The 27500-nt window shown below is 39.2% G+C and overlaps 1 protein-coding gene and 1 long non-coding RNA gene across 3 annotated transcripts in view; both read left to right on the top strand.

Moving 5' to 3' along the window:
• The window catches only part of LOC110048186 (ATP-binding cassette sub-family C member 4-like), a 39040-nt gene that overhangs the window by 1074 nt on the left and 10466 nt on the right, over positions 1 to 27500 (top strand). For both annotated transcript variants that reach the window (XM_020753967.2, XM_020753968.2), the window contains exons 2-18: positions 459 to 662; positions 1179 to 1289; positions 2930 to 3050; positions 3647 to 3862; positions 9290 to 9379; positions 9479 to 9642; positions 13136 to 13261; positions 13870 to 14119; positions 17664 to 17777; positions 18568 to 18612; positions 18708 to 18749; positions 19723 to 19914; positions 20336 to 20430; positions 25086 to 25172; positions 25634 to 25730; positions 26015 to 26296; positions 26406 to 26537. In XM_020753967.2, the coding sequence (XP_020609626.1) occupies positions 484 to 662; positions 1179 to 1289; positions 2930 to 3050; positions 3647 to 3862; positions 9290 to 9379; positions 9479 to 9642; positions 13136 to 13261; positions 13870 to 14119; positions 17664 to 17777; positions 18568 to 18612; positions 18708 to 18749; positions 19723 to 19914; positions 20336 to 20430; positions 25086 to 25172; positions 25634 to 25730; positions 26015 to 26296; positions 26406 to 26537 (2343 nt within the window). In that variant the 5' untranslated portion in view covers positions 459 to 483. The remainder of the gene's footprint in view (positions 1 to 458; positions 663 to 1178; positions 1290 to 2929; positions 3051 to 3646; positions 3863 to 9289; positions 9380 to 9478; positions 9643 to 13135; positions 13262 to 13869; positions 14120 to 17663; positions 17778 to 18567; positions 18613 to 18707; positions 18750 to 19722; positions 19915 to 20335; positions 20431 to 25085; positions 25173 to 25633; positions 25731 to 26014; positions 26297 to 26405; positions 26538 to 27500) is intronic.
• Positions 22425 to 24646, top strand: LOC149110946 (uncharacterized). The gene is made up of 2 exons (XR_016208184.1): positions 22425 to 23822; positions 24069 to 24646. It is a non-coding gene; the product is annotated as an uncharacterized LOC149110946 (long non-coding RNA).

The following is a 27500-nucleotide window of genomic DNA, read 5'->3' on the forward strand; positions in this document are numbered from 1 at the left end:
TACACAAAAGTGAGTTTATTTCTACTTGTTTGCTCATGCAAAGGGACCCCGCATCAAGTCAAGGTTGTGTTTACTTTTCTTTCGAGACACCATTTGCAGTACAACCTCACTCATTTAATGGCTGCATCATGGAGACACATACAACTAGAAAGCACATATATGCATGTTTATTCAAATACGATAAGACAAGATGTACATGTAACACTGTCAAAGGCAATAAAAATAAAGCAAGAACGTACTAAAAGGTGACATGACTGCAGTGCTTATAACCTCACGTAAAAGTACCTAGCCATCCAATTAGAGTACATGCTATGACAATGTGAGCACAACGTTATAGCATATGCAATACATGTAAATAGCTGTCCAGAAGTGGGAGTTTTGACAATGTTAATTTTTTTTTGGTTGTTACTGATGTTTAACTGGATGTACATGTAAAATGTTTTATATATTGTGTACAGACAGATGCATACTAGACCATAGGAGATGGATGAGGAAGATTTAGTTGATGTTAAGATTCCACCTCCTGATGATGGCAGTGATAGTGAGAGTGAGAAGGACCATAAAGATTGTTTACTGGAGGAGAAGAGAAGAGACAGTGATCCAGGAATTAAGCCTTCACCTATGCCTGGGGTCAATCTTCTCTCTAGATTTGTAACATTTTGGTAAGTAGTTACCCATGGTGAAAGTTAAGGTACTTGGAATTCGTAGTTGTGGTGAGAATGTGTCTTTCAAACTAGTTGTATCTTGTACATGTTAAGCATCTGAAATTACTGAAGGAACTACAGTCAGTTCTCTTGAAGCAGACATTGCTGTAGGATGGACCCCTCCTTAAGGTGGACATAGCTGTCCTGCAGGTCCAGACTGCATTTTATTTGTTTCTCAGTAGATGAACTCTCTTTAAGGTGGACACTTCTCTTAAAAGAGGTCAAAGGGTGTCTGCCTTAGGGAAAGTTCATTGCACAAGTATGTGTACATGCAATGATGTATGCACACTACGCTCACAATAAAGAGATCTATTCTCATCTGGTTTTGAAACTTCTAAAGAAAACTAGTACCCTGACTCATATATAGAACAAGTAACGTATTTTACAAGGCATTTTGATGGGAGTTTATCTTATGGGTGTAGAAATACTCAAGAGCTGAGTGTTTTAATATTTATTATTGCCATATTTCATCAGGTGGTTAAACCCTCTCTTATCTCTTGGAAGTAAAAGACCCCTTGAAGCAGAAGATTTTTATGGGCTTAGATCACATGATTCAACTGCAGTAGTTGGAGATCAACTTCAAAGGTATAGATCTGTGTATTTTGATATATCTTTTTCAAACAGTGGTCAATTACCCGTGAACAAAAATTAGTTTGGCTACATCTGTGTGCCACACCAAAGAGTGTGATTTCACAGAATTATTCTGGAATTGAGTATTGATAAATTGTTATAAATTCCCTCATTGGTCTGAAATAAGGTTCCATTTTTTATGACTTCTGGAACTCTCAGGGAAAAAGAAAAATAGTCGTAGGTTCACAATCAGTTAAGGTGGCTCCATAGGGTAATCATTTATGGTGTTGGGTGCGCAAGTGCTATGTTTTGAATGCTGTTTTTGCATTTGCTTTCACACCCAGTCCTTTCAAACTTATTACGTGTAATAGGGAATGATTAAATAGTGTTTTCCTATCATCTCTGTTAAAATTTTGGGGTTTAGTCTTGAATTATAAATGCCCAAACAAATGTGTTTTTACTGTTTGTGTGGCTTTATTTGTGATTTTCTTGAATTTTCTTTGGTGAAATCTTCCAAAATTTTTACAACACATTGCTTCCAGCGGGATACGAATTTTAAAAACGAAAAAAGCTGGGCTTGTAAAGGCAGTTTTTGTGATTTTTTCGAATTTATGTCTTTTGCTGCTGCAAAAGATCTGGTCTTATAGATATCCCTGAAAAACGAGCTCCGACTGAAGTAAAATATTTACTACCAATCTGCCAAATTTTACGGAATGTCACTGAAGGAAAAGTAGGAAAATTCATTGTCAGTTTTGCTTTCAGTGCTCATGTTGACATCAGAAAATATCCAAAAACACTGACGTTGTCCTTCGAGTGCGTGCAAATTACTTGAGCTTTCGTTCTCAGTGTGCATGTGATTGTAAAACTATAGGGAGCCACCTTAAGCATTAAATAGAAACCTGTGAACAAGTAAGTAAGCGAGCTTGAGGGCTGTACTGGGGAATATTGGTCCAAGTCCTGGCAGTACAGACCAAGCATAGCAAGGTTGGTATAAAAATGACTGAGGGCCAATGTTCCCTAGCACGGCTTGAGCAAAAGAGGTTAGTAAGCAGTTTATCATGTGGAACTCAGGCCATGCTTTTCAAAACAAAAATATGTATGGCTCTTGACTGTTTCCATTTAAGACTACCTTGCCATATGATATTAGTTGATATGAAAGTACTTTGAGATCAGAAGGGAACACTGGTTAAGAAAACTTTGAACTAAAAAAAAAGCAGTTAATTTTAGGCCAAGGCAAAGAAAAATTAGTTTGAAATTTAGAATTTGAAATAACTGAGTTTGAAATAACAGCAGTAAATGACTAACAAATACAAGCAAATCCAAGGGAAATGGGGGTGTAAGTGCGAAATAATAGTGAGTTCAAAGTAGAAGAGGCATGAATGATTTGGTAGGGTACAATTTTACAGGGATTAAACTTTTATTAATTTTCTGAAAACAAGATGAAAATCCATAGAAAATAACATACTGTATTTACAGAAGTACTGCAAAATATAGAATAAGTTGGTTTGGTACAGTGTTACTTAGTTCCCTTGCCTTCACTGGTTATTAGTCAGTCTTGTATAAAAAGGAGGTCTCTTAAAGCTAATTTCCGCATACCCATTAAGTTGAAAAAGTAATGTGTTGTTATCACTATTTTTTGTCTACTATATTTCAAGGGAGTGGGAGAAGGAAAAATACAATGCAGACGAAAAAGGAAGAACTCCAAGCCTTCTGCGAGCTGTTATCAGGGCATTTGGAAAAGGCTATATAGCTCTTGGTATTTTGGCAATAATCACTGTGAGTTCAGTTTGCAATGTCTGCGGTGATGTATTTGAACCATCAAAAAATAACAAATACATCAACAAGTAAATCTTATTTTCAAGTGAATCTTTGAATTGTAAAGTAAAACCCTCTTCTATTTTGACTATTACATTATCATCACATGGCATCTTTTATATGTAGTAAACTGGATGAGACATCAGATTTGTAGCCTTTAAAAATTATTATAGAAAAGTTTAAGTAGTCCTTAACAGAGCATACAATAATGGAGACCATGTTGAGTTTATTGGACCCTCGCGATTGGATCTCACAAGATCCTTCAATTTAAGATCTGTTTAAGATCGTATGGTAACAGGTATATCACAACTGTGAGGATCTTGGAGAATTCATCTCAGCAAGTATTTGTAAGGATTAATTATTGCTAATATATAAAGATGTTTTATTTCAAATCAAGGATCGTCAAAATCACTTTAAGGATCCTTGAAAGGTCCTTTCCTCAATGATCTTTGGTTAGCTGTTGAGGGAGTCAAAAGATCCTTTACATGTAGATGCTATAAGGTTATGCATAAATATCTTATGTGTTAAGTATCTGATGCATCTTTAAATTGATCTAGGACACATTAAGGATAGTTCAGCCCATCTTCCTTGGCTTCCTTATAACCTATTTCAACCAAAAAACCACTACAACACAGACACAAGCCTTCCTGTATGCATTGGGAGTTTGTGTATGCAGCATCTTGTCCAGTTTTTTGATGACACCATTCACATTCCTACGACAGTGCTATGGCATGAGAGTAAGGATTGCCTGCACATCTCTTGTGTACAACAAGGTAAGTGAAGCATTTTTAAGGGTTTTTTGTGGATATACAAGTGTAACACATCTATTATAGAAGATCAAGACCTATTTTATGTAATCATTGTGAAGAAATGACTAGAAAATTTGTCACACACAAGAAGTTGTGTATTTTGTTAACTGTGTTATGGAAACATAAATATTGATAGTTCAGTAACAGTTAATATATTCTATTTATCATATATTGAACAACCACTTCCGGGTGTGTCAACACGAACCTTGAATGACCCTCTTCATTATGTCCTTTCAATCAAAATTACATAATAATGACTTTGAGAGAATATACCGGCCTGCACAAAATAACGAAAACTGAAAATATATACTGAATAATAACTTTACTGAATAAAGTTTACAATAATGCCAGACGCCAGTACTTGAAAATTTTAGTCGGCCTTAAAGTCATTGGATATTTGAATTTTTTGGCGGAAAAGTGGCCATATGACTTGAATGAATACAAATGAAGACAACCTGATATATACCAATGCCCCGTTAATGAAGCATTGTGACAACATGTCACAATGACATAACACCCCAGGGGCGAGGTTACACAACCCATGATAAATACATTTACTTTGAGTTTGCCATTTAAATTTGATTGTGTTCACAAGGTACATCGAAACATATGATTGCAAGCTATCATAGTGATTGTCACAGTATGTCCAGCGTGACACATCATATACGGGCATGCGCGCCCCATGCATCATGTAATCTCTTGTCAGGCCAAGCACATGGCGATTAAAATAAGACTTTAAGCAAATCTATATTCGTGTCCACGTTCCATTCCACCGCATGGTGTCAGAAGTGGTGGCCTGAGAAGATACTGGATCCTCCAGGTGAAGCATTTCAAGCATTCGAACATAAATTCATTCAAGCGCAAGTTGTAGAGCACATCAATTACTTTGAGCATTCAAAAACAACATGGCCGAGATACGCTGGTATTTGGCGTGGCGTCTGATAAAGTACGCAAAGACGCAATAGTTCTTGGTAACGGGCTAACCTTCAAGCAAGGCTACGACCTGGCAAAAGTCAAGGAAAGCACTAAAGCACAAATGAAGATAATTTCCAAAGGTGACGAGAAATCTGATCTTCACACAGTTCAAAGAGAATCTGCATATTCGACTAAAAAACACCCACCGGGACAAAGCTTCACACACCAAACTTCCTATGGCGACCAAAACCAAAGAGATCATACCGAAAGAAAACCTCGCCAACTTCAATTCAAGTTGAAAGGCTGCTTCAGATGTGGAAACACCCATGATAAATCAGCGAATTGCCCTGCCAAGAATGCAAAATGCAAGCACTGTGGCAAGACTGGTTCAAAAGGTTCACCAGATCGTGAGTAGCCCAGAGTACCAGAGCCAGGACATCCACCTAGAGGATGAGTACCCCCTTGAGGATGATTATGAGTACACTCTCAAAGAAGAATCAGAAGAAGAAACAAGCGACACAGAACCCATTACTGTATTTCTTGGAACTCTCACTTCAACAAAGCACCAGCAAACCCAAGAAATTTCACTAAACGCCCTCGACAGCCACCCAGACAAAATCTTTGCCAAGGTCAAGATTAATGAAGTCCATGACATGAGCCTGAAAGTAGATACGGGAGCAGACGCCTGCGTCATCACCTCCGCAGACCTACAGCACTTCCCATTCCTGATTACTATCCTTCCATGCAGCAATGTCCTTAGAGGATATGGAGGCTTTGAAATAGAAAACCTTGGCGTTGCCACCTTAAAGGTCTCCTTTAAGGACAAGTCAGTCAATATCAAATGCAACATCGTGGAAGCCACAGGAAACCCATCTATGCTGGGGTGCCGACAATGCCAAAATCTGGGAATAATATCAACAAATTTAGATGAAGTTAACACCATTCCCCCAACCAAGACAGAAGCTGAGGCACAACGTGGTCAGCTATCCAAGCCCACTGTTATGGAAGAATACCAAGATTGCTTCGACAAGCTAGGCTGTTTTCCGGGAGAGAAGTATCACATTCAGCTAATTGACCATCCTGTCCCAGTCATCCACCCGCCACGCACCGTTCCAGTACACATACTTCCCTTATACAAGGAGGAACTTGATAAAATGATCGCGGACGATGTCATCACAGCCGTGACCGAGCCAACCGACTGGGTAAACTCAATTGTATGTAACATCAGAGAAACTCCTGAAGGCAAAAAGAAGATCAGACTCTGCCTTGATCCTAAGGACCTCAACAAGAGCGTACGTCGAGAGCACTATTACACCCGTACCATCAATGAGCTCCTACCCCAGCTGCATGGAAAGAAATTCTTCTCTGTTGTTGACACTAAAAAAGGTTATTGGCACGTAGCCTTGGACCGCGAGTCAAGCCTGCTGTGCACCTTTAATACTCCCTTCGGACGGTACCATTTTAAACGATTACCCTTCGGGGTCAAACTCTCCCAAGACATCTTTCAACGCAAACTCGATGAGGTTTACAGGGGCATCCCCAATGTAATGGGGATTGCTGATGACATCGTGGTATGCGGCTCAACCCAATCAGAGCACGACCAAGCCTTTTGTGAAATGCTCAGGGCCACCCGCAAGCACAATGTCAGCCTAAACTCTGAAAAGCTGCGGTTCAAGCAGGCACAAGTCGACTTCTACAGGCACGTTCTGACAGAGAATGGAATCCAACCAGCGAAGGAGAAGCTTGAAGCAATCCACAACATGAAGAGCCCATCAAACATGGGGGAGCTTCAGACTATCCTGGGCATGGTAACTTACCTGAACCGCTTCTCAAAAAAGCTAGCGGACCTAACATCGCCACTAAGAGAGCTAACCAAGCAGAACGTCCATTTTAGCTGGGAGCCCCACCACCAGCAGGCAATCGATAGGATTAAGCAAGATCTCTGTGCGTCCAAACTCATTTCCTATTATGACCCAGATCCGAGTACACCCACGATCCTTCAGTGTGACGCAAGCAAAACAGGCATTGGGGCCTGGCTAAGACAGTCAGACTCTCAAGGGAATGAACACATTGTCGCCATGGCGTCCTGGTCACTCACCGACGCAGAGTCCAGATATTCTAATATTGAGCGCGAGTGTCTGGCAGTCACATATGGCCTGGAGAAGTTTGAGTACTACCTGCTCGGTCGAAACGTGACAGTTGAAACCGATCACTCCCCCTTGGAACAAATTTTCAAGAAAAACATCAATGAGGCTCCAGGCCGGCTGCAGAGGCTACTTCTTAGATGCCTGCGATTTGATATCAATGTCCAGTGCAAGCCGGGGAGATCCATCCCAGTTGCCGACGCCCTGTCACGAGTGTGTCACACGAGAGCAACACATGGCACTGAGACCACGACTAAGGACACCGCATCACAGCGTAACATCCACTTCATATCCACTCCCATTGACCTAACAGCAGTAAAGTCCTCTACAGTACAAGATCCTACCATGAATCTACTGAAGAATACCATCTACAATGGCTGGCCTCCCTACAGAAAACAATGCCCGCAAGAACTATGGGAGTTTTGGAACTTCTGATGCGACCTCACCTTAGAGAACGGTCTAGTACTAAAAGGTAGCAGGATCGTCGTACCAGCCTCCATGAGAAACCAAGTTCTCCAAGCGATCCACCTGGGACATCAAGGAGAGAACAAATGCATCCTCCGAGCTAGAGAATCAGTGTTCTGGCCCGGTATCTCCGCTGACATCAGGCAGATGGTAAAGGACTGTGACCTATGTAACAAACACAAGCCAGCTCAACCCAGACTACCCATTTTTGCAGCCAGACCTTCCAACCCGACCATGGGAGAAGCTCGGCATGGACATCTTTGAATTTAACAAGGAGAAGTACCTTATGGTCGTCGATTACTACTCAAGATTCCCTGTGATGAGACTCCTCAACGACATGACCAGCCACACCGTGTGCAACCACTTCACAAGCATCCTTGCAGAATATGGCCTACCAGCCACTATCATTGCCGACTTCGGATCTCAGTTCATCAGCGAAAGATTCAAAACCAAATGCGAACAAAGTGGCATCACACTACACTGTAGTTCCCCATACCACCACCAAGCCAACAGCCTGGCAGAGAGGGCAATTGGAACCTGCAAGTCACTATTAAGAAAAGCACTAGAGGAGAAGGAATGCCCTTACACAGCCTTATGGATGTATCGCACGACTCCCCTTAGTGACCAGATGCCATCACCCCACGAGTTGCTGTTTGGACGTAAACCCGAAACGACACTCCCAAGCAGCAGAAGCACACTGAAGTCCAAACACCCGAATGATGACCTCCACCATGAAGCTAACCAGAAATGCCAAGAGAGGCAAGCAGTATTCTATGACAGGAAGGCTGGTAGCGACAAGAAGGCCCTTAACAACCAAGAACTAGTGTTCGTCTGGAACACCTTGAAGAATACCTGGCAGCCAGGAACTGTGCTAAATAGGCCACAGCCAATGGAGCGCCCCCGAACCTACATGGTAGACATTCAAGGGAAGATCTACCAGAGAACGAGGGAGCACCTGAGACCAAGGAGCCAGAGTGAAATACCCCCCCTCAGCTGGCAGTAACACTCCACCTACGACGACCCCAAAGACGCACACATACCCAATGACAAGGTGACCAGACCACCCCCGTTGTCAGAAGCCAGTCCTCAAGACAGTACACCAACACCAGATCAGTCACTATTTCTCCAACTACTGTGCAGCAAGAGGCAAATTGATCTCGAGCCAGCAGGTGCTGTTGTAACCAGTGAAGGAACCTGTTATCACCCAAAGAGCCAAGTTACAAGGACTGGACGCATCACCCGTGTCCCAACCAAGTTCAAGGATTAAATAGGGACAAACAAAAACTCTTTTATTGATATTGGGTTCCTATTTACACCCATGAAACTGTTCTTAGTTCCTGTTGTTGTTTGATAGACGTTTGATTAATTTGATTAGCATTGATTATCATGTCCCCTTTTATCGATTTATCTGCATGTAACTAGGACCTCTTTTCAGAAAGAGGGGGATGTCACGGTATGTCCAGCGTGACACATCATATACGGGCATGTGCGCCCCATGCATCATGTAATCTCTTGTCAGGCCAAGCACATGGCGATTAAAATAAGACTTTAAGCAAATCTATATTTGTGTCCACGTTCCATTCCACCGCAGTGATTATGTTTTGTTATTTAAGAGCTGCAATAGTTTTAGATCTTAGACTGCCACAATCCTCAACCAGGTGAGTATACTTAATATTGTATGACATATGACAACATAACAACAACATCAACAACATCAACTTTATTTGAGTGTCTATAACATTAAGCTTTAAAATAGAGCTAATTGGGAACACTCTAATAAGTAGTTACATATTAAATGAATAAATAAATTTAATAGTTAAATAATAGATATAATGACATTTTAACTTGCCTTTCTTTGCAATCCTAGGTGTTGAGACTAAGCAGTGCAGCACTGGCAAGTACAACCACTGGCAACATTGTAAACCTGGTTTCTTCTGACACTCAGAAGTTTGACTGGGTATGCAGCATGTTGTGGTTTCTGATCATTTTCCTGTTGATCATTGCGATGAGAATGACAGGTGATCTGTATTAGTATGTTTGGTTTTACTTTGATTAGGCTTGTTTCTTCCTCCACTACCTGATACTTGGGCCAGTAGAAGCACTTGCTGTACTTGGACTTCTGTGGAGAGAGATTGGTGCCTCATCTCTTGCTGGCATGGGGCTTTTGTTTATTTTGGTTCCCATGCAAATTAAAATGGGTGATGCTCTCATGTATTTCAGGTATGTCTCTTCCACCCTGGAAATGCAATCTGCTGAAATGAGAATAACATGGCATGTCATTAGGTCAATTTTGAACAAAATATATCCAACTGTAAGTTCTTTTCATGTCAACTGGTTTCCAACCATTTCTTCATATGGACTTGTGACTGTCTTTTAGATGTATGGTCCTGTGTATAGAGTTGTGCAGTCCAAAGTTAAGGTCAATAAATTACAAAGCCCTCTGCATTACTATTACAGGCTTAGGATACTAGTTTGTCCCTCTGCACACATTGTACTGAAGGTCTATAATCATGCTAGATTATCTAGCCCTCTGCATGCATTGAAGGCTTATAATGGAATCACAGCCTTATGATAGTCCTGCATCATATCCTACAATGTTGGAATATATAGCCTTGTGCACACATTGCAGTCCTATGGTGCTAGTTGGCCTAACCCACTTCGTGCATTGCAGGCCTGTGATGATTACATATTAGTTTTCTGCACATAATGACTGTCTTGTAATTGTCTTGTAATGAGAGATCATCAAAACCTGTAACTGAGTGGTAAAAAATATGTTGCAGTGTATTTGCTGTGTTAATGGCCAGTGTGGGAAACTCACTATAACAATATTCAGAGACAGGGATATACCTAAGAGCTGGCTGCTGGCTAACTTTACCAGCTGAAAGAGAGCTTATAATTGGCCTAATTCCACTAGGAAACCAAGACTTTGGTTAACATTGAGGGTGAACAGGCCAGAAAAATTGGTTGAGCTTGTTTAAGGTATCAGCCAACCCACCGGAGCCGTATGCGCGTGGATTGTTCTAGTGCTCTTTGTTTCAACACAAACCCCTATAAACCGTATATTTTTTGAAAGCTTTATAATCACGATTATAGCTAATTCCCTTTAAAAGGTATAAAACTTTAATGCGCTTAAAATATGAGGAGGTTTTTCCAAAGCTAAGTGTTTTCATTCATTAAGTTCCACACTCACCAAAAACAAGCAGAAGAAAACGATTAATACGGCTTTCATTTCTTTACATGTTTGCCTAAAAAAATGTGTGTCAGATTTCTGGAATGTGCGTTTGTTTTATTTTTACAAGCAAATATATTCGGGGATGAGAAATTATTGCCACCACCAGTGGAAAATAGGCTATAACTTTGAAATGAAAAGAAGAATTAAAATTCGCAGACATGGTTTTGTAGGTAAGCTATCTGACAACAATTTGGCCAAATTTCAGCCAAATTGGTCCAGGGGCTGCCGAGTTGGAGTTCAAAATGCATGCACAACTCGCCCAAATTTTCATATCGAGAAACAAGAAAAAATAGAATTTCAACCACAATGAGATTAGTGACACCTAGGCATCAAGCAAATAAAGTGTTGATCGATAAAAGAAAGTATCAGTTTTCTTGAACAATAGTAGTTTGACAGGTAACAAGAAACAGACAAATTTTCGTGGTGGTGGGAAACTATCTCATTGATAAAAAGCCGCTTCCAAGACCGGCCCAACAATTTATTCCTTGAGGTTAGTAAATGCCGAATCATTTGACTGACTTCTCAAATAGTTCAGATTGCATGCAGCAATGAAAACATCTTAATGACTTTATCTTTGATTATAGCTAGGTTTGTAAAGATGCAGCAGAGGCAGCAGCTAACAGTCCGGTGCCGGCATTCTCCTGCAGTTCAATGTCCCTGTGACAGAATTGACACGAAACTGACTCACGAAGCTTTTCTTGCAGGTTTTCTCCAGAAACAATGGTTCGACCATTCAACTTTACGCACGATCCAACATCTTCTTGTTCTTCTTCGGCTTCTTCTAATCAAATTTTAGAATGACTTGCACTCATTTCAACCGACTGCTTTTCACTCGTATCCGGTTTGCATTCATGTTCTTAGATTTCTTGAAGCCATTCGTCTTGGTTGAAGAAAGAACCTTTGTCGCTTGAAGCGAGGTCTGCTGCCGATTCACAGCTAAATGCTTTCTTCCCTTTCTTTGGTCTTAGCTTTGACGAAGAAAAGGGACATGATCTTTTTTTCTTTTTCACAAGATTTGACAAGATTTCACAAGACAGCAACTTTGAGAGCTTCCAAGAATCGCGAATCGCGTGTGTTTAGTGAAACACAAATACATATGTGCTTAGCTGTCACGTAACCTCTCCTTATTTGACAACGTGATGACAAGAGTTGTCAGCGGCTAATTAGAATAATTAAGATGGCAAAATTGTTTTTGCTTAATAACGTCCTGTACGAATAACATTTTTTTGTGGATTTTTTTTAAACGAAAGCTATTCCTAAGATTTATCGAATCATATTACAATCCAAAATTATGTAAAATAGTCGATTTTGGGTTGGCTGCCCGGGGGGGGGGGGGGGGGGGCACTGCCATATATGGGCTATATAGGTATGTGCCGCTGTGAAGGGTATGGTTTTCGAGCAGTTTACTCTAGGATAGGGTATATAAATCAGAGAGTTTGGGTCTAGAATAGGGTATAATTTTTCACAAAACTGACTAGTTGGTTGAAGAGTTTATCTAGACTAAGGAGACCAGGAATTGTCACTCAAAAATATAAAAAAATCAAATCGGCAAGTTTAAATTTTCGCAAATCAGCCTCAACAGTGTTGATAGATGGGGGGATTTGGGAAGTTTACTTTTGTATAGGGTAGCAAAATTCAGCTGAACTAGCTCTGGTATAGGCTAAGGGTTCCAGGGTCCCAGCGGCACACCCCCACCCAGAAATTCCCAAAGTAGCCCCCCCCCCCCTGGGGTTGGCTGATACCTTAACAGTGCCAGCTTAATTTTTTTGTGGTGTTATCCCTGAGAAGTCTGGTTCAAATTTGTCAGGTTTCTCCTGGTTGTGTGTAAGCTAGCCATGAATGTTTTCTATGATGAGTAGATTAATTAAGTTATGAATAGACTAATTTAGTTATGTAAAAGTATGTTTTTTTCTGACATTTGAATTTATGGTTTATGGCTTAAATGCCCTGCAAGACAAAGGTTACCTAGATCTCATCTGCTTGGGAATGGATGAGATAGAAGTAAAATGAGAGGCAGAATCTGTCTGTCCCAAACAGATTATGTTGAGATTACTGGGTGTGTGTATAAACTTGTGGGTCCAAATGATCCTTGTTGGATAGTTTTGATGTTTGCTTATTTTCCCTTAGTACTGCTGAGGGAGGTGCGGTGACCTCATGGTTAGTGTGCTTGTTCCCGGAGCGAGCGGTCCGGGTTTGAGCCCTGGCCGGAGACACTGTGTTGTGTTCTTGGGCAAGACACTTAACTCTCACAGTGCCTCTCTCCACCCAGGAGTATAAATGGGTAACGGCAAATTGTTGGGGAAACCTAGCAAATTGCAGGGGAGTGACCTGCCATGGACTAACATCCCGTCCAGGGGGAGTAGAAATACTCCTAGTGGCTTCATGCTACAGAAACCGGGATAAGCTCTGGCAGCTACAAGCCATTCGGCTCCAAGGCTTCACTTTTTCTCCTGAGAACTGAGGCTTTGTTTTATCCCTTAGGCGTCAAGTTTCCCGTTTAATCGATGAGCGTGTGAAAGTGATGAATGAAGTAATTAGTGGTATGCGAGTGATTAAATTGTATACTTGGGAGGATTCAATAACTCAGCGGATCAGCAAAATAAGGATGTAAGTACGTACTTGTAAATATTATTAGTTTTTGATTATTTATCACAATTTTAGGCAGGATAACAAATTTCATAATGATTCATCAGTAATAGTATCTGGACTGAGTGGAGTACTATTCATGGAGTAATCGCACAAATAAATTAATTTCAAAATCAGAGGGGTATGCAGTGTGATTAACCTTTTTGAAATTACAAGAACAAGTATTCTCTGAATTGTTTGACATGAAGTGTGATTACTTATTAATCCTATCAATAATAAATTTTGAGATTAAAAAGTCTTTTGAGAACTGCTTTTGAACAAAAAGACAGTTGTGCTTTCTATAAATTTTAACAATTTTCATCCAAAGAATGGACTTCCTAGGGTGATGCAAAAGCTGTAGCCTAAAGCTTACGAAACCAATTTTTGATGAAAGGTTGAGGCAAAACAAAGTTACATAAACATATTGTAGCAAGCTAATTTTCTTGAGAGAGACTGAAGGTTACCAGTATCCATCATTTGAATCATGAGCAATTTGGCCCACCTTTCATTTGTTTGCTAAGGGGAACTCATGGTATTTACCGTAGCTGTCACAGATTTTTTAATTAATAGTGAATTTTTATTCTACTCAGCTCTGAGCTTTCCTGGTTTCGCAAGCTGGCCTATGTACGTGGTGCATTTATGTCATTCTTCTTCAGTTCTTCAGTGTTGGTTACTTTTGTGACATTCATGACCTATGTGTTAACTGGTGAAATTTTAACTGCCCAGAAGGTCTTCACTTGTCTATCACTATTCAACTCTGTTCGCTTAGTAATGGCACTGTTTTTTCCTGTTGCCATTACTCTCATGAATGAAGGAAGAGTCTCTATTGAGCGAATTCAAGTAAGTGTATGACTGAGTGGTTTACATGTTCATCTAGAACAGAGGTGCTCTTTGGCATTAGGGAGTTTACACATTCAAGCACAATGACAATGCTGAGAATGACATAGATTGAAAGACTACTTCATACTCTACTTAAGAATTTCATGTATCCCTAGGTCTATTTAGTGTGCGTATTGGTGTTAGAACTACAGTATGTGTATCCTCACATCAACATGTTAAGAGTCCCTGTCCATAAATATGGAAAAGAACTCGGCAAGGGTCGAAAATTCGATTTCGCTCATATTTTTACGGTAGATAGGCTGAGGCATGGCAAAAACTACTGGATAGTTTTTTTGGCAAAATATCCTTTTATTTCAAAGAAATATGCAAATTACCAAATTCCGTTAAAATCGTCATTTGACGCACCATTTTATTAAACAAGTTTGAGAGCCTTGCATGCAAAACCACATCATTCTTCCATCTTTAAAACACTCAAATATTTTTGTGCAATGTTTAATTGTGTACTGGGTTGATTTTAGGGAATGCTGCGGTTTTTGTTGGCTGTAAAATAATTAAATTTCGAAGACATGTATTTCACTCACTTAAAAGTACTTCGTAAAAATAATTGATTTTCACTATGTGCAAAACCTTCAAATGGATTAAGCTTCTGGTGGTTGAATCGCAGAAGGATGATCTACAGATTCCTTTGGAATTTCTTTGGGCAAATGATTGTGAGGGACGCGAGAGCTTTTCAAAGTATGTTAAAAATGCAGATATTTGACCGTCCGTCGTCAAATCTTGATTTACGGGTTAGACATATATTTTAGCATGCGCCACATGTCTTGAGCTATATTAAGTTGAAATAGACACAGAACAGATAATTTCGAAATGTTCTAACCTTATTTGCGGTAAAAGGCAGGTCCAAAAACCGATTGACGTGTTTCCGTCACCATTCGTCGCACGTAAAGCAGAAGTTTGCTTTTGTGTACACAACGTCCCATGTACATTGCCAACTGTCAACTTATTTAATGGTCGAATACCATGAATCTATGACCCTCTTTCGACACATATGATCACCACTGCATCTAAGTCAAAAAGGGCTAAGTGATTTGTAGATAGTTGCTTGCTTTGCACTCCACCAAAACATTATGTTTGATCATCGTTTACATACTGTTGCTGTTGCTGCTTGAATCCTTGCTTGCAGCAGTTCATTGTTTGTTCATCACGCAATGCTGTCATCCCATTTTAGGGGTTAGGGTAGGACAATTTCTATCCCAATACGTAAGGGTCCGAAAGGCTTGGAACCACAGGGAGCACACAATCTTGTTGAGTAGGAAGAGATTAAATTAAGCAATGAAAAGAATAAATAGTTAACCATTGCTCGTGTTGTCATCTTTTACTAGACAACCGCTACCTACACGCCCTGCATAAATACTGTAATGCTAAACTCGTACCTAGGTCTTTTTGCACTGTGCAATTATTTTTGGTTTATATATAATACAGTGGGCTACCCTCGGGGAAATGGGAGGTGGCTGCTTAGTAGGGGTTGGCAGCTTAATAGAGGTTTGTGTACCCTGAATACTTTTTCACTATCGGGTTATAAATTAAGCTAAATTTCTTAGTAAACATGGGGTCAATTCAAGACAATCATGATAGACATCATTCTCTGAGACTCTGGGGCAGTTAGTGGAGGCGGGGAAAAAGTCTAAACGGTTCTTTGCCCAAACTTTTTTCTCAACCGTTTAGACTTTTCCCCGCTCCCAATAACTGCCCCTGGGTCTCCAAGAATGACATCTATAATGATTGTCTTGAATTGACTCCATGTTTACTAAGAAATTTATAACCCGATGGAGAAAAAATATTCAAGGTACACCAACCTCTATTAAATGGCCAGCCCCTATTAAGCGGCCACCTCCCATTTCCCAGAGGGTAGCCCAAAAATAATTGCACGGCGTGAAAAGACCTAGGTACGAGTTTAGCGTTACGGTATTTACGCAGGGCGTGTAGGTAGCGGTTGTCTGGTAAAAGATGACAACACAGGCAATGGTTAACTATTCATTCTTTTCATTGCTTAATTTAATCTCTTCCTACTCAACAAGATTGTGTGCTCCCTGTAGTTCCAAGCCTTTCGGACCCTTACGTATTAGGATAGAAATTGTCCTATGCCTAGCCTCTAAAATGGGATGACAGCATTGGGTGATGAACAAACAACGAACCGCTGCAAGCAAGGATTCAAGCAGCAATAGATCAAACGATGATCAAATGTAACGTTTTGGTGGAGTGTGAAGCAAGCAACTATCTACAAATCACTTAGCCGTTTTTGACTTAGATGCAGTGGTGATCATATGTGTCGAAAGAGGATCATAGATTCATGGTATTCGACCATTAAATAAGTTGACAGTTGGTGATGTACATCGGGTGTTGTGTAAACAAAAGCAAACTTCTGCTTTATGTGCGACGAATGGTGACGGAAACACATCAAATCGGTTTTTGGACCTCCCTTTTACTGCAAATAAGGTTAGAACATTTCAAAGTTATCAGCTCTGTGTCTATGTCAACTTAATATAGCTCAAGACATGTGGCGCGTGCTAAAATATATGTCTAACCCGTAAATTGAAATTTGACGACAGACGGTCAAATATCTGCATTTTTAATGTACTTTGAAAAGCTCTCGCGTTGCTCACAATCATTTGCACAAAGAAATTTTTACAGGAATCTGTAGATCATCCTTCTGCGATTCAACCACCAGAAGCTTAATCCATTTGAAGGTTTTGCACATGGTGAAAATCAATTATTTTTACAAAGTACTTTTAAGTGAATGAAATACATGTCTTCGAAATTTAATTATTTTACTCCCAACAAAAACCGCAGCATTCCCTAAAATCAACCCAGTACACAATTAAACATTGCACAAAAATATTTGAGTGTTTTAAAGACAGAAGAATGATGTGGTTTTGCATGCGAGGCTCTCAAACTTGTTTAATAAAATGGTGCGTCAAATGATGATTTTTAACGGAATTTGGTAATTTGCATATTTCTTTGAAGTAAAAGGATATTTTGCCAAAAAACTATCCAGTAGTTTTTGTCGTACCCTAGCCTATCTACCATAGGAATATGAGCGAAATCGAATTTTTGACCCATGCCGCGAAATTAAGAATTTGTCTGATTTTTACAGGCAGGCACTCTTAAGACAGCATTAAGTTCCTCTAGAAATCTTATTAAGTCAGCATTATGGTTTACATTCTCAACAAAAGAAAGAATTCAGTCAAGTTACACCAACTTGTTTTTTTAAGGGCATGCATACATGTAGCCAATTCCAGATTTCAGACTTTCTATTCTGCTAATTAAACCTTTTTTGATGTTCTTGTTGCCTTTGTCATCATGGTTTGCATAAACGCCCTATAAATAACTCTTTGATGATATCACAAGTGGATTTGGCATCAGCTGATTACATATTTATTGCTAAGACAATGTGCTTGTTCTTTTATGAAAAATTGTATAAAGATAGTTTTTTTTCTGTGATTATTTATGGTTATTTGATTAACATACACTCTTATACTTTTAGAAACTACTACTTCTAGATGAGTTACACTCTCCGGGATTGACAACATCAAACTTGAGGCCTAAACCTCAAGACTGTGGCATTAAAGCCGAAAATATATATGCTAGCTGGAGTAAGGTAACCGTTAAATTTTTTTTGGCAGTGGTAAACCTATTATAACCACACTCTCATGGTGCAAACCCCAAAATACCCATACTTCCTCCACAGAAGGGATTTCCTGGGGATGGGGATTCTGTATGACCAAAAATGTAAAGAAATGTATGAAGCTTAATTGGAATTTTCAGAGGGGTGGGGTGTTACAAAAAAATCCCTTCTGTGGGGGAGGTTTGGATATTTTCTGGAACCACACATTTTAACATAAGCTAACAACTTGAAAATTGATTGTTGATTTGGTAAAGTAGCCATGTACAATTAAAGAGACCTCTATTGAAGATGGAAACATTATGCCAACAATAGGCATTACGAATTGCATCAAAATAGTGCAAAGCAGGTAAACTGTATTTGTGTTCTCATGGTTAACTTGCATTAGTTAGACCTGACCTACTCAACTTTTACATATACATGGACTTTTTGTGGTACTGAACGGATTTGTATTACCATGTCATGTTTTAAAAAATGTGATGCCCATTTTCAGGGACTTGGGTGAAATAAGGGTGAATAGTGTAGGAAATTGTCTTGCTATTTTGCCATTTCAGGCATACTAAGTGTGAGTGGAACGTTCCAACATTTTCTTCTTCCAATTTAACGGGTTTTAGCCACTAGCCCATATTATTTTTTTTGGTCTTAATTAGTACTCTTATCTGGCAGTTAACGGTATGCTTTATTGTATGTAAAGAGTACCGGTACTTTCTTGATCAATATTTTAGTTATATTTTCTAAAGGAGGCTCAATTTGCTTTAAATTCCAGGAACAGAAGCCGACCCTCAGCAATCTTAGCTTTGAAGTTGCACCGGTGAGCTCAGAATTTTGTCCCAGTTGCTTTTTAAGGTGGCTTATTTGATTTGATAAATTTGCTTTAATTTATTGTTGTTTGTTATTTTTTCAAAGGGTGAACTACTAGCAATTATTGGACCAGTTGGTTCTGGAAAGGTTGGTAGTGTAAATACTGTGTGTTATAAATAAAGAACTGCACCGGTATTGCAGAGGTCATAGGTTCAAATCATGTTCAAGCCTGAATTTTTTCAGGCTTTAATTTCACAACTGCTTAAGTTGTGTATAACTGTGATGATGAATCAAGTCTTCATATCTTTCTCCGCAGTTCAAATATATGTTCTTTCATATATTCACTTGCATAAAACATTTACTCTACAAGAAATTATTACTATACTTCTCCAAAAAAATTGTGTCAATCTCCTGTCAGGTAAAAATTCCATTTCCACAATAAAGTGGCACCTTAATTTACAACCAGACTAAAAATTGTTTTGACCCAAAAATTAACATTGAATTGTATGCTATTGAACAATAAAAAACAAACCCTGTGGGAGGTGCGGTGGCCTCATGGTTAGTGCGCTCGTCTCTGGATCAAGCGCTCTGGGTTTGAGCCCTGGCTGGGGACATTGTGTTGTGTACTTGGGCAAGACACTTTACTCTCACAGTGCCTCTCTCTACCCAGGTGTATAAATGAGTACTGGCAAACTTAATACTGGGGGAACTCTGCAATGGACTAGCATCCCATCTAGGGGGGAGTAGGAATACTCTTATTTGTGTCATGCTATCGAAACTGGGATAAGCTTCGGCCTGATGGGCCACTTGGCTCATATAGAGACTTTACCTTACCTACCTATTTACCAGAGGGTTCTGTATTTATGCTCCTCCTCATTCTTAGACATATCTTTGTACACGTGTGCAGTGCACATGATCTGACTTGGTAGGTATATTTTCCTTGTGTTGTTGTAAGATTTTTTTGTACCATTCACGGTAACCTTTCAAAGGAATTACTTTGTCATTTTCTTGCCTCCCTGTTCAAAAACGTCCAATAAGGAGACTTAAATGGGAAAAATTTTCACATATAATTAGTTCAGCTTTAAACTTTTCAAATTTTTACTTTTTGTTCATTGCATAGACTTCTCTTCTGTTGTCTATTTTGGGGGAACTACCTATGTCTGAAGGCCAAATTACTGTGAGGGGCAAAATTGGTTATGCATCACAGCAGGCTTGGATTTATAATGGCTCATTACGGCAAAACATTATCTTTGGAGGTGAATATGAAGAGGGCAGGTACTATGAAGTGATCAAGACTTGTGCACTGCAAAAGGTATAGTTGAAATAATATGGTTTCTTATGGACTATACAGGTAGTTTCCATGGACTTTCATTACATTGTAATGTTTAATATATCAGTTGCTTATATATTATTAATTAATAATCAAATGATTTTTCTCATGCAATTTGAAACAAGGAAGCACTTCTACATTTTTCAAGGACTACAAATTGCACTTGTTCTATGGGCTCTTGTGCGTTTACTTGTATTTGTTTGTTCCAAATTGCACTCAAAATCATGTACTCACCTGTGCAAATTGTTTAAGTAGAAAGAATTACTTAGGTGGGCCTCATCCCATGGTGCAATGAGGACAGATGAGATGGTGAACATGAATCAATTAATACTGAGAGGACCTTTCTTGCTTTATTCCTCAACACTCCTCTCATATTATTTTAATTTTGAAATGCTTCTCATAGGATATTGACTTGTTAGCTGAAGGTGACATGACTCTTGTTGGAGAACGAGGTGTCTCCCTGAGTGGAGGGCAAAGGGCAAGAGTAAATTTGGCAAGGTAACTTTAGACTTTTTCTCCTTTGTTATGTTTTTTGTAAATCTAATATTATCAACAGTGTGTGATACATATCCAATATTAGAAAATATGATAGTTGGGCATTCTGGCTTCCACATATGTAATGAAATGTTTAAAGTGCTACCACAGTTCAAACCCTATTAAACAGACACCCGTGGTGAAATGGATGGTGGCCACTTCATAGGGGCTGGCCTAATAGAGATAAAAACAATAGAAAAGCCGTTGTTGGGACTTTGATCACTGGCCGCCTAACAGGGGTGGCCATTTAATAGGTGGCCACATAATAGTGGTTTGACTGTATGAACAAACTTTTACTACTTGGAATTTTAGAGGTATATCGTAGAGAATCTGATCATATCAAGTGACATTGGAAGGGATATGTATAGTAAAAATCTAGAAGTAATGTATTGTACTCAACACCACAAGTTTCCAGCTTTCATACATATCGTGTATAAATGAAGGCAACCTACCTACCTACCTACAGTAAAAAGGTGGCTACAATGTAACAAGAATTATATATGATGGTCAATGTCAATAGAAGATGTGGGTGGATTTCAGGTGCAATAAAACAGAGTTTTTTGGTCAGAGAAGTGGTCTCAGTGTCATTTATTTAAGTTGAGATGTAAGATGCCAGTCATCCTATCTGAGGGGTTCCTTTAACCATTCATGTAACAAAGCTTTTTGTTGGATCATTATAACGTGCATATGCTTCGACTTTTGGTTTCAAATTGTTGAACCTAATCAGTGGCGGATCTAGGGGAGGGGCCTGGGGGACCTGGCCCCCCTATTTTGGGTACAAAAAGAAAAAATCACAGAAGGAAGAAAAACCAGTAGGGTGAGCAAAAACAACCCCCTCCCCGCTTAGCTCAAGGTCTGGATCTGCCACTGCTAATTTGTTTTGTATTTTCCTTTGTTTCAGATTATGATATTAAGAGCAGCTTCGCCTAAATATCAACTAGACTTGGAAATAGCGAAAAAATCGAATTTCTTCAAACTCGCCCAGAATGAAGCCCTACGGGCACTAGTTACAAAAATATCGTTTTAAGTTCGATAAATCAAAAATTATTTTTTTCCGCAATTTTTTCGTTTCGATGCCCCAAATCGGCCAAAATCCATCGAAAATGAGCGGCATATTCAGAGGCTCGTAAACTCAAAAGTAAAAATCTTCATTACAAACTGATTACACGTCGTATTTGTACTTCCTTTTTTGTCTATTTAGAGCTAAATAGATCGTGATTTGATTAGAACTTAAATATTTGACGAATTTTCTAAATTAACGACCCAAGACAGCTTTACAAGAGGTCTACATTTAGCCTATTTTCAAATGCTAAAAAGGCGTTCTGGTACACGGCTTTTCCCAAAACGACTAGTTTGGTGTGAAAGAGCATTCTTTCTTCTTCAAATTAGTGAAATAAAATTTTTGGGTAAATAAAATCGCGAGCGCTGAGATAGCGAACTAAATGCAGCACTTCTTCCTGAAAACGTGACCTTTGACCCGAGCGTAACGAAACCGATTATTGCAAGAAAACCCGGAAGAAAAGCAAACGCTTCGTTACTTTGAAACAATTTCTAGTGATATCTCTCCGAAACCATGATTGCAAGAAACTATTTCCAGATATGAAATCTTACAGGGTCAAAAAAGGAGCTAAAGGGCGCATTTTGACACAATAACTTTGTTTGCTGAGAATTGAAGTCAATGACCGTTAACGAATTCCAGTGAAATTTGCAAACTTGAAGTATGTTAGCCGATACTTACCTGAATATTTATATTAATAGAAGAGTCGTCTTCTTGGATTAACCTTCAAAAGAAGCAAGATCCAGATTTGAAAACCTCTAAAAGAAGAAATGTTTAATGTTCCGTGACCTGCCCGCTGCTATAAATTAGCTTAAATTCCATGCACATGCCGACCGCATGTTTGTCGTAAAACCAACTGAACTCCACTGACAGTTTCCATGGGCAACCCCAAAATAAACAATCCCCAAAAATGTAAAGTGAAATTGGCTGTCTTCATGAACAGTTAGAAGCTAGAGTCAAGTTCCATTACCTTTAAAAAGTGCTTGAATTTATTTGTTTGCGTCGACTTTGTCCACTACTCTCACGTTCGAATGCTGCGAATCGGTCACGCCAAAACAGTGCAGACCGTGCAGACTGCAGACAACACCGCGTTCAAACGTCGGGCATGCGCAAATTGGTACATTTTTTGGCAGCCGCGCGCCAATTTCCCGCGCAAAAATTTAAAGGAAAACATGGGAAACAACCGGTGTCACGCAAAATTTACGAAAACAAATTGAAAAGTTCATAGAAATCTGTAAAAGGAAAAGAAAGCAGGTAAAAGGAAAACTTAAGACTTTTCAGACACAAAGTTTATTAAGTTACCGGTATTCTGTTGATTTACCATTTTGTTTTGAGCTTTACCAAAAAAGTTTATAAGTCTTAAAACCCGTGTCATGCTACGAGCCGACGGCGTAGTATATTTTTATTTGTTTTTATTAATCACACGATGCGTGACGCCGGAAACGGACGACAAACGATGTGTAAAAGAAGGAAAAATGGGAGAAGAAAAAGACAATTGCAGTGATTCGGCTTCGCTCAGACGAGCTGGAAAAATTTTGGCAAGGACTGAGGGATTCCATCCGGATCCTTGATTTGTCTGAAGCACAGGAACGAGATGAATCGAAACGGCAAACGATGTTCATGTCCATCGTCATGGGGGCATAGCTGGCCAAAATACCGATCCCAAATCGACTGTACCTGGTCTTTTACCAGGTGGGAAAAGCTTTTCTAAACTACAAACCTGGAAAAAACTGGTGCACTAAATGCAAAGTCGAGGCGGACAAAAAATTCAAGGAGCACGGAAAATACATACCACGGAAAAGAAAGACCTGCAACAAGCAGAAGGTAGAACAATTTTTAACTCTCAAGTCATTTCTGTTAGCTCTCGTTGTACCGGCTAAAACATAAACAAATATATAAATAACGAGGAAAATGTCATTTATAGGATACCGATGACCCATGAAAAGAACAGTGTCATGAAAATATTTTGGCCACCTTTTAGTTGCTCCATTGCTCGCACATGCGCAGACGTTTGACCGCTGTGTTACTGCAGACACCTGTTTGGGCTTTTCATTGTGACTCCTTTTTTGGGTCTAGTTACAAAATAGTGTTGAATATATCTGAAAGTCTGTCATTTATCCACAGGCTGCACAAGCGCAGAATTGACTTTTGATTCAATAGACAAACGCGTACAAGACTTTGTATGGGAAACTTACTCAGTCTGCACGGTCTGCAGTGTTTTGGCGTGACCGATACTACGCAGTTTCGAACGTGACAGTAACTACTGAGTGAACAAAGTAGAATCAAGCACTTTTAAAAGGTAATGGAACTTGACTCTAGCTTCTAACTGTTCATGAAGACAGCCAATTTCACTTTACATTTTTGGGGATTGTTTATTTTGGGGTTGCCCATGGAAACTGTCAGTGGAGTTCAGTTGGTTTTACGACAAACATGCGGTCGGCATGTGCATGGAATTTAAGCTAATTTATAGCAGCGGGCAGGTCACGGAACATTAAACATTTCTTCTTTTAGAGGTTTTCAAATCTGGATCTTGCTTCTTTTGAAGGTTAATCCAAGAAGACGACTCTTCTATTAATATAAATATTCAGGTAAGTATCGGCTAACATACTTCAAGTTTGCAAATTTCACTGGAATTCGTTAACGGTCATTGACTTCAATTCTCAGCAAACAAAGTTATTGTGTCAAAATGCGCCCTTTAGCTCCTTTTTTGACCCTGTAAGATTTCATATCTGGAAATAGTTTCTTGCAATCATGGTTTCGGAGAGATATCACTAGAAATTGTTTCAAAGTAACGAAGCGTTTGCTTTTCTTCCGGGTTTTCTTGCAATAATCGGTTTCGTTACGCTCGGGTCAAAGGTCACGTTTTCAGGAAGAAGTGCTGCATTTAGTTCGCTATCTCAGCGCTCGCGATTTTATTTACCCAAAAATTTTATTTCACTAATTTGAAGAAGAAAGAATGCTCTTTCACACCAAACTAGTCGTTTTGGGAAAAGCCGTGTACCAGAACGCCTTTTTAGCATTTGAAAATAGGCTAAATGTAGACCTCTTGTAAAGCTGTCTTGGGTCGTTAATTTAGAAAATTCGTCAAATATTTAAGTTCTAATCAAATCACGATCTATTTAGCTCTAAATAGACAAAAAAGGAAGTACAAATACGACGTGTAATCAGTTTGTAATGAAGATTTTTACTTTTGAGTTTACGAGCCTCTGAATATGCCGCTCATTTTCGATGGATTTTGGCCGATTTGGGGCATCGAAACGAAAAAATTGCGGAAAAAAATAATTTTTGATTTATCGAACTTAAAACGATATTTTTGTAACTAGTGCCCGTAGGGCTTCATTCTGGGCGAGTTTGAAGAAATTCGATTTTTTCGCTATTTCCAAGTCTAGTTGATATTTAGGCGAAGCTGCTCTTAAGTATGAAAAAAGTAATCAAACCTCTCAGAACAAATTTAATCCAAAAGCAACTCTTAAACCAAAATGCACACATCAATGATATCACTCAAACAACGTTGAACTTTTTCTTGTAATAATGTGCTAATTGTTTTTTTTTAATTGTCCAGGGCTGTGTATGCTGATGCTGATATTTATCTTATGGATGATCCCCTCAGTGCTGTAGATGCAGATGTTGGAAGACATTTGTTTGATAAGTTAGTTCACTTGAGATATACAATGCCTCATTTTGCACATCTGAATTCAGAACCACTTCTCTTTTGTGAATAAGTTTGAAAAATACATTGAACCTTGTTTTTTACAAAGTTTTAATTTCTCATGATATACATGAGATTTATTCAACCAAGAATAAAGATGGAATAGAGTCTACTCTGTCGGTCCTGTAGAATGTGCGGTTGAAATTATCCCAGCAGCGTTTTGAGAAGAGGCAGTACTTCCATTTCCAAGTATAAAATAAAATAAAAAAATGCTATGCTATTGTGCATCTGTGCAAACAAAATGGATCATTTTTCTGCAGCCGAGGTAGTCTTTGTTCTTTCTTCCAGACTTTTGCAATGTTTTGTTCAAAAAATGTTGTACAAGGATTTGGTTTAATTCTTTTTGCCAAGATTCCTTTCTCATACCTAGAATTGTTATGTTACTTACTGCATGTTTCTAGGTGCATCTGTGGTTATTTGTCAAGCAAACCTCGTATCTTGGTTACCCATCAGCTGCAGTATTTGAAGGAGGCTGACGAGCTGCTAGTCCTGTCAGACGTAAGTATATCATATTTTCAGTTTCAGAATCGTTTTGTAGGCTTTTGATAATGGTACACTAAAGCAGTGTTCTGTTTGTTACTGTGGTAAATGAATGTAATGACATTGCAGAGGTAAGTAAGGTGTTGATTACTTTATGGTGGTAAAAACTAAAGGCTAATTAATTAAACCATGTATGTATGTATGACGGTGTGAAGGTCAATTAAAATGTGTGAAAAATTAAAATTGTGTGTATTTATATTGACTGTTGACAAACTATTTGTAAATTGCACATTTTCTTGAAGGGTGAATGCATTGGCCAGGGCACATATCAAGATCTTTCTAAATCTGGCATTGACTTCATGGCACTACTAATTGAGGAAGACGAAGATGATTCTGCCATCGAATCTGATGACGAACCAAATCAAATGGAGCGTAAAATGAAACGAACATTAAGTCGCCTTCACAGTCATAGTCTTTCTCTGGCTCGTGCGGACAGTGTGCAGTCACGCTCCTCTCACAGGACAAGCCTCCTGATGGAAAGTCAGTTATCAATTTTAACCTCAGAAACTGAAATCTCCATTTTTGTAAGTTTATGGCTTGAGACTTGTCGTAAAACACGATCTTTTGAAGTATTTTTATCTTAGAATGAAACAGGTCGTGCTAGAAATTGTCTAATATTTTCTTTATTTTAAGGACGAGGATATCCTTCCCAAAGAAACTAAGCAAGAGGGAGCCGTCACTAGGGATACGTATCTTCAGTATTTCAAGTCTTTGCATAGCCTGGCAGCTTCTATGTTTGTTCTATTTTTGTTTGCAGTAACGCAGGTATTTGGAATTTCCAAGTTATACATGTAACAAGTTTACATTGTACCAAGGATCTTTTAATTCCATCTTTTGAAGAATGTCAAGTTATCGAAAGTTAGGAAGAACGTTATAGACGATTTAAACATTTCGGTGATATTACAGAAACAAAAGATTTAAATTGTTTGTATACAAACCATGTTTCACTAACGCGGGTCATTCAAAATGGCGGAAGGAACAGCGGGGTGGTGCGACACTTTATACTACTCACTCATTGTCATCACAATATTCTCAGGTTTAAAGTTTGTCGCCAAATAAAGTAAACAATCGATACAAATCAGTAGTTCAACATTCAGTCATGCCAATCACATAAACATAAGCTTATAAACCAGACTTCATGTTTGAATGAAGACAGTTCTTGGGAAGTCAGGTTTCCTGCAAGGAGCTTGAAAAAACACTCTATAGGTAAGTTTATCCCTTCGAGAACGTCCGACAACGTTGTCATGAAGATTCGTAGGCATAACTGGAAGGAGCTTATAGAACGCCATAGCGTGCACTATTGAGTTATGGATGCACTTGGGAGGTTTGCTAAGCACTCAAGAAGCTAGAGTCGCACGAGGCGATAGCCGAGTGCGACTCGTACGCTTCTTTCGTGCTTAGCAGCCTCCCGCGTGCATCCATAACTCAATGGTACACGCTATGGCGTTTACCATTTGTTAATTTTAACAAGGCGGGAAACCTAATCACGGCTGGTCATACGGGAACTCAGTACTCAGACCTTGATCAAAGCAACCTCGTTCCCAGGCTCTCTCTTCTCTGCCTCCGGAGAGAGAGCCTGGGAACGAGGTTGTCATCAAAGTAGCTACGGATCCATGAGACGATAGGCGATTGGATCCACAGACTACTTTTACATGTTATGACGAAATTCATTATCAGTAACAGGACAGACGTATTGAAAACTGAAGTCAATTTGTTTTTAACAATAAC

The sequence above is a fragment of the Orbicella faveolata genome, unplaced genomic scaffold (assembly GCF_042242905.1).
Source record: "Orbicella faveolata isolate gen_17 unplaced genomic scaffold, um_ofav_v1 contig_24, whole genome shotgun sequence".
Classification (NCBI taxonomy): domain Eukaryota; kingdom Metazoa; phylum Cnidaria; class Anthozoa; order Scleractinia; family Merulinidae; genus Orbicella; species Orbicella faveolata.